The sequence below is a fragment of the Muscardinus avellanarius genome (genome assembly GCF_963383645.1).
Source record: "Muscardinus avellanarius genome assembly, chromosome: 6".
NCBI lineage: Eukaryota > Metazoa > Chordata > Mammalia > Rodentia > Gliridae > Muscardinus > Muscardinus avellanarius.
The window spans coordinates 140,142,471-140,154,499 of NC_137791.1; the positions used below are offsets into that span (position 1 = coordinate 140,142,471).

The window sequence follows — 12,029 nt, forward strand, 5'->3', positions numbered from 1 at the left end:
CTCATCGCTGAACCACTGTTAACAGAACAGAAAGCGTGTATTAGTGCATGAACATGCCACTGGAACATGTGCCCAGTACCTCTACTTCAAACGTCACTGTAGTAATTCTTGCTCCTGTACTAGAGTGCCACTCTTTGCCATGTGCTTTCTAGCCCCTAGACACTGCTGGCAATCCTGGAGATGTCCCAGAGGAGAAAAAACCAGATAAGCATGATCAATTCTATGAAGAAAACAAATCAAAGTGAATAGAGGAGTGAACAGTGAGGGCTGCCCTCCAGCTCTCAGAAATACTTCTCAGCCTTGATTCCCCAAAGAGGCCTCACGGTTTGCTACAGATGTCACTCTGGGACCCTCCCCAAGAGAAACCTGGACCTGCCAGTCTGGGTAGGCAGGAGCTCAGGGCCCAGCAGCTGCAGGCAGCAACTCTGACCCTCTTTGGAGTGATTTATTTAAAAATTACATGCATGTACTGCCATATCACACACATTAGAAAATATAAAGACCAACAGAAAATAACAAAAGGACTTATGAGCAAATATAAATATACATTCTGCAATTCTTTCTCTGGCAGAACATCTTGTCGGTTTGGTCTGGGGCCATTGGCCCCAAAGTGACTACTCAGCCAATTAACAGTGCTGAGAAGCATTTCTGCAATAAGAATATGAAAGTCAGCCAGGTGTGGTGGCACACACTTGTAATCCCAGTACTTGAGAGGCTGAGACAGGTTTGCAGGTTCTCTGCCAGCCGCCAGCCTCAACAACTTGTGAGGCCCTCCTCCACAACTTAGACCCTATTTCAAGATAAAAAATAAAATGGCATTGGGGGTGTAGGTTGGAGGTAGAATGCCTGAGTTCAATCCATAAATATATATATGAAAGTCCCTTTTCTGTTTACAAACCATTAACATAATCATTATAAAAGCCTAACCTACTCTTTAAAGCAACTTTCCATGGGTCTGTGATTATTTCAGATCTACAAGTTCCACCGTCTGGGCTTCTTCCATACCCCATCCACAGCCTCTAATCAGTCTGAAAGGGCCAATGGGCACCTGAAAACCCTTGGAAGTCAGACAGCCTCTCCAGGGCCAACTAGTTTAGGCTTTGCCATCCCAGCCACCAAGAGCTTAAGCTGGTCTGTCTGCCTTTCCACTGTGGCCAGTCTGTGACCACATCTTTGCTACTTGCCTCTCTGGAGGACAGCCTCCACTGCTCATGGGCAGCCCTTGCCGACTGTGTATTTCACACATGCACAGACAGGCATGGGACTGCCAATACAAGGAAGCTTCCTCCTGGAACTTGGTGTGGGATGGAGCCCAATGCCTGCACCAGAGGGGATAGCTCCTGAGGCTCAGAAATGTCTGTGCTGTGAAGGATCCAGGCTCAGGGTGAGTGGTAAGGCACTGTGCTGGGGTGGCAATGGCTCAGAGGAAAAGCAACAGGTGTGTGCACATGGGTGCACATGTATGTGTTCTCTTTAGTCTTGTCGACTAGGTAACTCCACCAGGTACTGCTTTAGGAGATCCCTGCAAACACCTCCCCTTTCAGTACTCACAACCTGGTGAAGGGAACCAAGAGCTCTTCAATGGCATGGGATGGAGTCATCCTGCGTGCTGGGCCCTCACCCTCCTAGCAGCTGTCCCCTGTGGACAGCCTGAACTGATCTCCCGTGCAGCTTCACCTCAGGCCCTCAGTGACAGCCTATCTGGCATGTTCCCACGTGTTCCCATCTTGGGCCTTGGACTGTCTCCCCATTCCACATTGAGTGCCTGGTCGCAGCTCTTGGGCCCTTACCTGAGGGCAGTGGCAGTCCCTGCTTTGTTTCCTGGGGCAACCTGAGGCTCCTGGGGAGAGGCCCTCTTGCCTGTACTGCATCCTAACTTGATATCCAGCCCATCGGGTAGAGGACCCACAGGGGCTTCCTCCCTACAGCCAAGCAGCAATAACTGTTCCAGGAGCACTGGGCCAACAACAGCTAAGAGGTGCACACTCAGCACAGAGCTTTGTGGACACGGGCCTGGCTGTCTTTCTAGGGAGTGAAAGCTGGCACCTGAGGTACAGAGCAACCCTGCTGACTGCCTTCCTTCTTACCGGTCATGATGAGTAAGTTTTCCACATGATAGTGCCCTTGCTGGGCACTGAAACCCAATGGTTTTAAATGTTATCCATGTAGAAGACTATAGGCTAGCCCTTCCGTAAAACCAGCGGGCTTACCATCCTGTCACCTCAGCATAGGACCATTTGTGCTGGGGGAGGGGCAGATAGCTTGCAGATGGCCATGACCCCTGCTCCAGCCCTACAGCCAGGATCCTGACCACCTGGCCTGATGTTTGACCTGTTGAAAACATTTTCTCTATATACCATTTAGATCTGGTTACAGGTTTCTTACTTCACCGAAACAAAGCAGGAAGAAATAAAACTTGATGTTTTAAGCTTTTTTTATTTTCATTTCTATTTTTTTGTGGTACTGGAGATGGAACCCCAGGGTCATTCTACCTGGAGACACCACAGCCCTATTTTTTTTTTTTTTTTTTTTTTTGTGGTACTGGGGGTGGAACCCAGAGGCTTTCTACCTCCGGGCTATACTCCTAGACCTATTTTATATTTTATTTGGAAATAGGGTCTCACTAAGTAGCTGAGGCTGGCTTTGAACCTGTGCAATTCTCCTGTCTCAGCCTCCCAAGCGCAGGGATTACAAGCGTGCGCTACCATGCCTGGCTACAGCCCTATTTTTTTATTCTTTATTTTCACACAGTGTCTCACTGAGTTGCAAAGGGCCTCTTTAAGTAGCTGAGGCTGTCCACAAACCACGATCCTCCTGTCTCAGTCTCCCGAATGCTGGGATTACAAGTGTGCATCACCATGCCTGGCTTGATTTTTTTTTTGCGGTACTGGAGATAGAATCCAGGGGCATTCTACCTCTGAGCTACACCCCCAGCCCTAGTTTTTATTCTTTATTTTGAAACAGGGTTTCTCTGAGTTGCAAAGGGCCTAAGTAGCTGAGGCTGGCCATCAACTGTGATCTTCCTGTCTTGGCCTCCCAAATGCTTGGATTACAAGCGTGCGCCACCACGCCCAGCTCTGGCTTGATGTTTTAAGCTTTTAAAAATGAAGGAGAAGCCAGGCGTAGTGGCGCATGCTTGTAATCCCAGCACTTGGGAGGCAGAGACAGGATGACCGCGCAGGTTTGATGCCAGCCGCGCTGGCTTAAGAGACCCTGTTTCCAAAAAATAAAATAGGTCTGGGAGTGTAGTCCGGAGATAGAAGGGCTTCCAGGAACCCCAGTACCACCAAAATAAATAACTGAATAAAGTAAAAATGAAGTAGAAGCTGGGCGTGGTGGCACATTCTTGTAATCCCCATTGGGAGGCTGAGCCAGGAGGATCACTGTTCTCGGACAGCTCAGCTACTTAGTGAGGCCCTTTGCAACTCAGAGAGACCCTGTTTCAAAATAAGAATGAAAGAGACAGCCGGGTGTGGTGGGGCATACTTGTAATCACAGAATTTGAGAGTCTGAGACAGGAGGATCACGGTTCTCGGATAGCCTCAGCTACTTAGTGAAGCTCTTTGCAACTAAATGAGATCCTGTTTCAAAATAAAGAGTAAAAAATAGGGCTGGGGGTTAGGGTTAGGGTTAGCTCAGAGATACATTGGCCCTGGGTTCCACCCCCAGTACTAAAAAATAAATAATAATAACAATAACAATAACAACAACAACAACAACAACAACAACAACAACAACAACAACAACAACAAGAAGGCTGGGGGGAATAGTTCAGAGGTAGAATGCCCTTGGGTTCCAACCCAATATTGGGGGGGAAAAAAAAGGAAGAAGCTGGGTGTGGTGGCACACACTTGTAATCACAGTATTTGGGGAAGCTGAGACAGGAGGATCACAGTTTCAGCTACTTAGTGAGGACCTTTGCAACTTAGTGAGACCCTGTTTCAAAATAAAAAATAAAAAATTAGGGCCAAGGATATAGCTCAAAGGTAGAATGCCCCTGGGTTCAATCTCCAGTTCTAAGGAAAAAAAAAAAAAAAAAAGGGAGAAAACAGTTTTTTAAAATGAAGAAATACTCTTTAATTAGGAAAATCATCAAATAATACTGCCCACTGATTTAAATTGACTTTTTAAAAAATACTTTTCTTTTTTCTCCCAAGTGTAGATGTGCCTGGCTACAAACAGATAAGAAGTGCTGGGCACAGCAAACATTAGTTTCTTTTTTTTTTTTTTTTTTTGGGGGTGGGTCTGGGGATGGAATTCAGGGGACATTCAACCTCCAAACGACACCCACTGACCTATTTTTTATTCTTTATTTTGAAACAGGGCCTCACTAAGTAGCTGAGGCCATCTGCAAACTGCAATCCTCCGGTCTCAGCCTCCCGAATGCTGGGATTATAAGCGCACACCACCACGCCCGGCTCAAACACACTTTCGAAGCACCAAGGATGCTTGTTGTCCTTCATTGCAGGCCCACCTGAACAGATTCTGACATGCCCACATGTCCCTTGACCCCAAACCTGCAGGTTCTATCCAGAGTGTGCCCAGTGATGTGCCAGTGCTGAGGCACTGGTGGGTGCTCCCCACAACTCCTGGCTCTGGCACTTGATCCCAAGGACATGTTTACAGCCTCTGCAGATGGCCAAGGATGAGGCTTCCTGTTTCTCCAAGTCTAGCAGATACTAGAGGCTGGCCTAAAAACTGGTGCACAGAAGATATCCCAGATCAACTGCTGAGAGAAGAGGCTGTGCTGCCAGGTGGTGTCTTCAAGGCTTACTGGTGGGAGGCTTCTGCGTACCAGAGCCTTGACTTTCAGCTGCTAATCATGGGGTCAGGGTTTAGCTTACTTAATGGAGTCTGCCCACAGACTGCCACAAAGCACAGATATGAAGCATCCACAGATGAGTTTCTTAGGCATCCCTTGTCCTCAGATACCTGAAGAGTCTGGCTAAAAAAATGATGTTTTCACCTTTGGAAATTTAAGGGTCAGCTTGATGGGAAGGCACTTGTCTAAAGGCATGACAATAAAGTTAAGGCCAGAGGCCCAAGGGCAGCAAGTCTCTCTCCATGTCTGAGGACAATAAGGGTCGTTCTTACCCTGAAGTCCAGTCTGAGACCAACATTGCTTTTCACCCTTGACAGTGAGCAAGCAAGAAGTGAGACAAGCCTGGGCTTGCTGGATTCTAGTGCTAGCTGGATGCTCCAGAGAGGTTGGCAGGAGGCTAGATATGTGGATCTGGAGCCCAGAGGGGAGTTTGGGCAATGACACAAGCTTGGGATCTGGGAGCCGATCTGGGGTTAAAGACAGGCAAGAACCTGGGGTGATATGGAGGACAGACTCATGAAGGTGCCACAGAGCAAAGCCAGAAGACAAAGCAGAGACACAGACGCCACTGGTGATGGCAAGAAGGCAGAGTATGCAGAGTCACTGAGAGGACAGAGGTGTCTGGAAATGTCCCGAGAGTCAATTCCAGGGCCAACAGCACCATGGCAAGAAACTTCTATTCACGATATGGAGTGGGGGTGGGGGTGAGAAGCCCCACCTCACTTCCAGCCTGGGATTAGGTGCATGGGGGCTGGGGCCCTTGGTCACAGTGGGATGCAGCTGAGGCTCAGAATGACTCGCTGCATCCTTCAGTGCATCCAACTGTGTGAGCAGTGGATTCAGTATCACTGATTCTCGGTGACTCAGGTGCATTAAGAAGTGCATGGAGCTTGGTATGGTGGCACATGCCTATAATTCCAGTACTTGGGAGGCTGAGACGAGGATCACAGGTTCGAGGCCAGCCTCAGCAACTTATTGAGACTGCTTCAAAATAAAAAATAAAATAGGACCGGGGGTGTAGCTCAGAGGCAGAATGCCCTTGGGTGCAGTCCCCAGCAAGTGCACGAGTGCCGCTGGACTCAGATTATAGCTGGTGCAGTGGCTGCACATTTGCAGATGGTGTGAGTACCTCCAAGTGATATCTCACTTCCTTCCCCAGCAACCTCCATTCTAGACAGAAACCAGGCACAGACAAGTCCAGTGGCTTTACAGGCTCCAGGGCCCCTCAGGCCACTCTGGAAGGACAACATGGAGTGGTCCACATACCACTCTATGTCTGGCACTAGGAATGCCTGGTGACTGGAATCAGTGAAGTCCAGGTTCACAAAGCCTTCTTTCAGGGAGAAACTAGAGACCCAAACCAATGAGTAAGGAAGCAGAGAATGAGAACGTGGGATGCTGTGGAAAAAACAGGCAGGAAGGGCTGGAGCAGGGTGGGTAGGCCTGGAGGGCTATGCCTGCTGAGGGCCACATTTGTGCAGAGCCCTCACTTTTGTAAGGCCGTGAGCAAGCTGCACACTGGGGAGGAGGGCAAGGCTGAGCCCAGGGCCCAGCTTTCCCTGAAACTTCCCTGTGCATCGCCTCGTTTCTCCCCCCAATTGTCAAACTCCTATGGATGGGCAACAGCCCCAGGTGCTCCTAGGAGGCTCTGAATCTGCAAAGCCTGGCCAGCAACACCTTCCAGGGAGTTTCTGGAAGCCAGGAGCCAGTGTCTTTAGTCTTCTTGTCCCCCAAAAGGGAAAAAAACAATTCCCTTCTGCCACCAGCAAGCAGAAACCCAGAGGAAGCATTCCTTTCTGCGTGGTTTGAACTACAAGACCTGCAACCGGCCCACAGAGGCCCCAGACCTGCCTGAGGCCTTTGAGCTCAAACTGTTTCTTATTTAAGGAAAAGGAAATGGGTGGAGAAGGTCTGATCCATATAATTCAGCCACCCTGTACCTAGATAGATAGGTAATATTCTTAAAAACTGGAAACCTGCCATCAGATTTGTGCTTAAAGTCAGAAAAGGGACCTTACCTGCTTCCTTCAGAGCTCAGGAAGTGTGCTAGGTGGCTGGCCCACAACACGGGCCCCACATAGGTCCCAAACACTGTCAGGAGAGTGGCTGGAATTTCCATATAGGTGTTTAAGCCCACGAAGCCTGCTGAGATATCAATGGTGGAAATGTTGTTGGAGTTTCCCTGGAATACAGAAAAACAGACCTGACAATGGTCTCACAACTCAGGCACTAATCACTGCTGTTAGTGTGAAATCCAAGGTCCAGGTAACATGCCAGTGTGGACACACAGAGGGGCCAGTTACCTGGCTGGCCCTGGACCTTCTGTCTGAAGGAATGAATAAAATGCTTCATGCAGAAGTATTCCTTTTCAAGAACCACATGCTTGTCCATCTGCTGCTGACTGGCAATCTCGCATCTTTGTCCGGACCCCCGGGCTGTCCTCAAGACACGCACAGGGGCCTCCCCTGAGGGTGGCACATGTGGCCGTGGGAAGAGCAGCTGGCAGCCTGGCTGATGGGGACATGGGGCTGGAGAGCAAGTGCTGTTTACACAGCAGGCCCTGGTGGACACCATGGATTATGGGCAGCTGTGGGCCATGTAGCTGTGAAAGACGGAAGATGACAACCTGCTTATCAAGGCGGAATTCTCTGCTTGCTGCCCAGATTCTCGCTGGTGATGGGCCAGCCCTGGTGGGTAATGTGCGTGGAATGTGAGAATTGATGTGTGATGCTGAATTGGAGAAAAGGATGTGCTAGATTCTGCTTCTCCCTACATTCAGTCTGTTGAGCCTGATGACCGGTCATCTGTGTGTCTCATACGCTCTTCTGAGATATCTGTGATGCATACACTCTGGCAGCCCACCAGTCTGCCAGGCTTGGTTAAGGCTCCTGTCAGAATTGTATGTGTGCGACCTGTTTGGGTGTCCTCTGGCACAGCAAATTCCTTAGTCGAACCTGCCCCTCCTCTCTTGGGGGTGGGTCCTGAGATGCCTGTGGGTCCAGGTGGACATGGTATCATGGAGATGCTGCCTCATATACCACAGAGGCAAGCACTAACTCCCAGGCTCACTGCTGATGTAACCTCCACCACATGGCTTCCCTGAAGCCCACTCTATGCATGGTAGACTCTGTTTTCCTAGCTCCTGTTGGGAAGACTGTTGAGAGGCCAATGGCAGGAGGGGAGGGCAGGATGGAGAGACAGGAGGCCTGGTGAGGATGGAAGTGGGTCTGGCTCCTGCAGCTTCATGGCCAGGAGTTCAGTTGGCACAGGGAGGGCAGATCACATGGTTCAGTGGGTAGACTGAAGCCGGATTCACATCAGCTCATTACCCGACGTCACACTCATTCCACCTATATGGAAATTCCGGCCATTCTCCTCATTACTGTACTCGTACCGTGGGGAGGAAACTGAGAAAAAGAGATCAGGGAGTTAGAAGAGGAAGTCCAGCAACAGGAACTGGGCACCTCATTCCTATCCCCCATGCTGCTGAGGAATGCAGAGCTGAGGGGGCAGCAAGGCCACTGCTCTTCCCAGGAAACCTGACAGTAAGGAAGAGACTCAACCTGAAGGACAGCGAGAGGAGGGAGGGGTATGGAGGAGGCGGGCAGGAAGGCAAGGAAAAGGTGGCCGGGGCTCATTCTAGTTCATCTGCACAAGGCCTGGATCTTTGCTGGTTTGTTCTCTGACTGATCCCAGCACCTAGACGAGGTTCTCTTCCAAGAATGCCAGTGGTCATCACCTGAGGGGGTAGAGTGAGCACCGCACACTGCCTTACACTTACCCTGCCACACCACTGAAACTGGGCCACACCTGGAAGCAAAGCAAGTCTCCTTGCCCGGTGTCAGAATGGACAAGCAGCAGGGCCAGGCTTCTGACCCCATGGTAGCCCAGCAGAATGGCACCATTCCCAACCTCAGTTTATGGACTAGGGAACTAAGGCATAGCCAGTGCTTACCAGAGGCCAGCTGGTGGGAAGTGCTGGACACCAGTGTCCAGGCCGTGGCTACTAGCATTCTGTTAATGACACCACGTCCCCCTGCCCTCCACAGGAGCAGAACTTGGCAGGCACATGGGAAGACTGGCCACTGAGACGACTGAGAGCTGATGTCAGGGACCTCCATGGCAGGTGAGACTGATGACTGGTCTCGGTCCTGCCCTGCTACTCCAGGGCTTACAGATTTCTCTAACTTCACCTACCACCTCTGAGGTCAGAGTAAGGGACAAGCTGTGTGACTAGGAGCTGCCCCAGAGGCAAGGCTTGGGGCAAGGAAACCAAGAGTGGAGGAGGAGGAGAGAAAAAGAGACTGATCTGTTAGGTCACACAGAAGGGGGGGGGAGAAGCCAGTGCACATGGAGGAGATACAGACAAGATGCTCCTTAGCTGCTGCAGTTCTCAGCCAGGGAATCAAGTGGAGAGGAGATCTGTGGTGAGCTGTATCCCTCTGGGGATGCTGGGATGCTGGCAAGCCTTTGAGGGACCCAGTTCCTCCATCTGTCCAGGTGCCATCCTAACTGAGGTATGCTTGGGCCTTCCTGTGATAGGTTTTCACAACATGAGAGAGAAGCCTGACAATCCTCCAGGCCCTGAAGGACCAATAACTCTGTGGGGACAGTGAATGGTTCCTGATATCAGGCGTAAAGAAATGAGGAAGCATCTAACACTATATTCATGAAATGAAACAAATGAAAGACTTGATACGTTTCCTTAAAAGCTTATAATAAAGAACCTTCCGCCTGACCCTGCAGAGCAATACAACCCATTGTCTTATACAACCCAAGCATCCACACTAGGATGTCTTTCTTCAGAGACTAACTGTACTTTAGCTTATGAAATGCATGAGATTTGAGCATAATTCACCATGCATACTGAATAAATATCACTTTCCAACTTGTAAAGTTTCTCTCAAAGAATAACAAAATAATAAATAACATAAAAAGTTAATATTCTTCTACCCATAATATCAAAAACCTACCTGAAAATAGAAGAATGCTTGACCGAACCAATAATGCATTATAGTAATCTCAGCTGCATCGTGTCTCAGGGGCTTCCAGATGAATTTAGTCATTACAGTCTGAATCAAGAGACTAAACGCTAATACTGGAAGATTATGTGGTCTCAAGAGCAATGCTGCCAGAAGAACTAATCCACTATACATCTCCCACAAACCTACAGTCTTGACTTTGGAGTCTGCAGCAATGATTTGAGATTTAAGCAAGTCTTTGGTGCTCGTGAACAGAATGCCAAGGACAAAGACATAGACAAAACGAGCTTCAATAATACCCCTAAAAAAAAAGCAAAACAGGTTAGATTCACTCACACCAGCTAGGAAAAATCAAATACATATCTTCCCATAAAATATACATGTCTAATTAGGGAATGCCTGAATGTACCAGGATAGCTAAACAAGCTATGCACCCTCCCCAATCCCAGAAAACACCATGGGAGGGGTATGGCACCTCTGCACATCTGCCTGCAAGAAACAACCTGCAAGGCCAAGAGACGCATCCAGGTGTGCACCTTCCTGATGAAGTTAGCTTGGGGAAAATCCTGTTTATGTGGTCCAAGGACCACTTGGCTATAATACCACAGACATGCCTATGGCATGCCAGATTAGCCACTCTCCTGCTGTGTACAGCTAATGTGAAAAATCACTGTCCTAAATCCTACTGCCAAAAGCTTCCACAAATTCATAAATGTTGACTGTGATTGGCCGTGTTTACAGTCAGGTAGATTTAAAAGAGGACTTGCACATTTACATGTACACACAAGGACAATGTGCAGTGTCCAAATCTATTCAGTCTGAATTCTACTGTTCACTAGCTCTGTTGTTTGGGACAAGTTAAAGAACATTCTGACATTCAGCTTTGTTACTTGTGAAAAGAATAGAAAGTGGTATCTATATCTTACACAGTTGTCCTAGGAATCAAAAAAGAAAATATACATAAAGTATCTGGACCATAGTTAATTCTCAATAAATATTAAGCACTATTATGAATTAAGTATTTTAGCATTTTACTTAAGTCTGTAAATGCTATAACTTAATGATACTATGCTCAAAAATTTAATCTTATGAAAAACATGTATTCCTCGGTAGGTGTGGCGGTACACACCTATAATCCTAGTACCTGGGAGGCTAAGACAGGAGAATCACAGGTTTGAAGCCAGCCTCAACAACTTAGTAAGGTCCTCAGCAACTTAGTGAGACCTTGTTTCAAAATATAAATAAGAGTTGGAGGTATAGTTCAGAGGTAGAATGTCCTGGTGTTCAATCTCTAGTATCAAAAAAGCAAAAACAAAACAAAACACCCAAAACCTAAAACAAACAAAACCCAGATATATTCCTAAAACATAATAGATTCTATAAATGAAAATTTTAAATATACTAAAAAGCTAATTATTTAAAGTAATGCTAAGTAAATAAATTTTACATGAAATATCAATATAATAATATATCAGCTTTGAAAAGCAAGTTTGTCTAGATCATATTTTCTTAGAAAGGTTGAAGCATTAAGATTAACTCCCCTTGCTGGGCAAGGTGGTGCACGCTTGTAATCCCAGCACCTACGAGGCTGAGACAGGAGGATGGCGGTTTGTGGTCGGCCTCAGCTACTTAGTGAGGCCCTCCGCAACTTAGTGAGACCCTGTTTCAAAATAAAGAATAAAAAATAGAGCAGGGGGTGTAGCCTGGAGGTCGAATGCCCCTGGGCTCCATCCACAGACCTGTAAAACAACAATAACAACACCTCCTCTTTTAGAATGATCAGTTTGTTCCAAACAGTATGGCACTGTGTGCCGTGTGCTGGTAGTGTGGCCCACCTGAGGGGCTGAAGGAGGTACTCAGCAGCCTCCATTGGCCATATGTGTGCTGAGATGAGAGTTAAGGATAGGCCCAAGTGGGTTCTGAGAAGGGAGAAAAGAGCGAGGTCAGAACCACTGTAGAAGTTTCAAAGGAGAAAGTGACAAGGTTCTGCAACAGGAGATGATGCTGGGATGGCTAAATAGTGAACAGGAGGGAGAGCACCCTCAGAGCCCTCCAGTGGGCCCTTCTCACCCAACGCTCAGTGCCACCACGCTGACCCTCTACTCCAGATAAACCTGCACTTCTGAGTGCAGAACAAAGTGAGCTGTTGATGACAAAGGGTTTTAGAATGCTGGATGAACCTAGAATCACAGCAGATCCAGAACCAGGTAGATCTGGAACCAGGA

General features: G+C 48.0%; 1 protein-coding gene across 1 annotated transcript in view; it reads right to left on the bottom strand.

Moving 5' to 3' along the window:
* Positions 1 to 9,783: 9,783 nt before the first annotated feature.
* The window catches only part of PIGG (phosphatidylinositol glycan anchor biosynthesis class G (EMM blood group)), a gene marked incomplete at both ends in the record, with an annotated part of 28,439 nt that continues 26,193 nt past the window's right edge, over positions 9,784 to 12,029 (bottom strand). The window contains one exon of the mRNA XM_080697489.1: positions 9,784 to 10,105. Within this exon, the coding sequence (XP_080553615.1) occupies positions 9,784 to 10,105 (322 nt within the window). The remainder of the gene's footprint in view (positions 10,106 to 12,029) is intronic.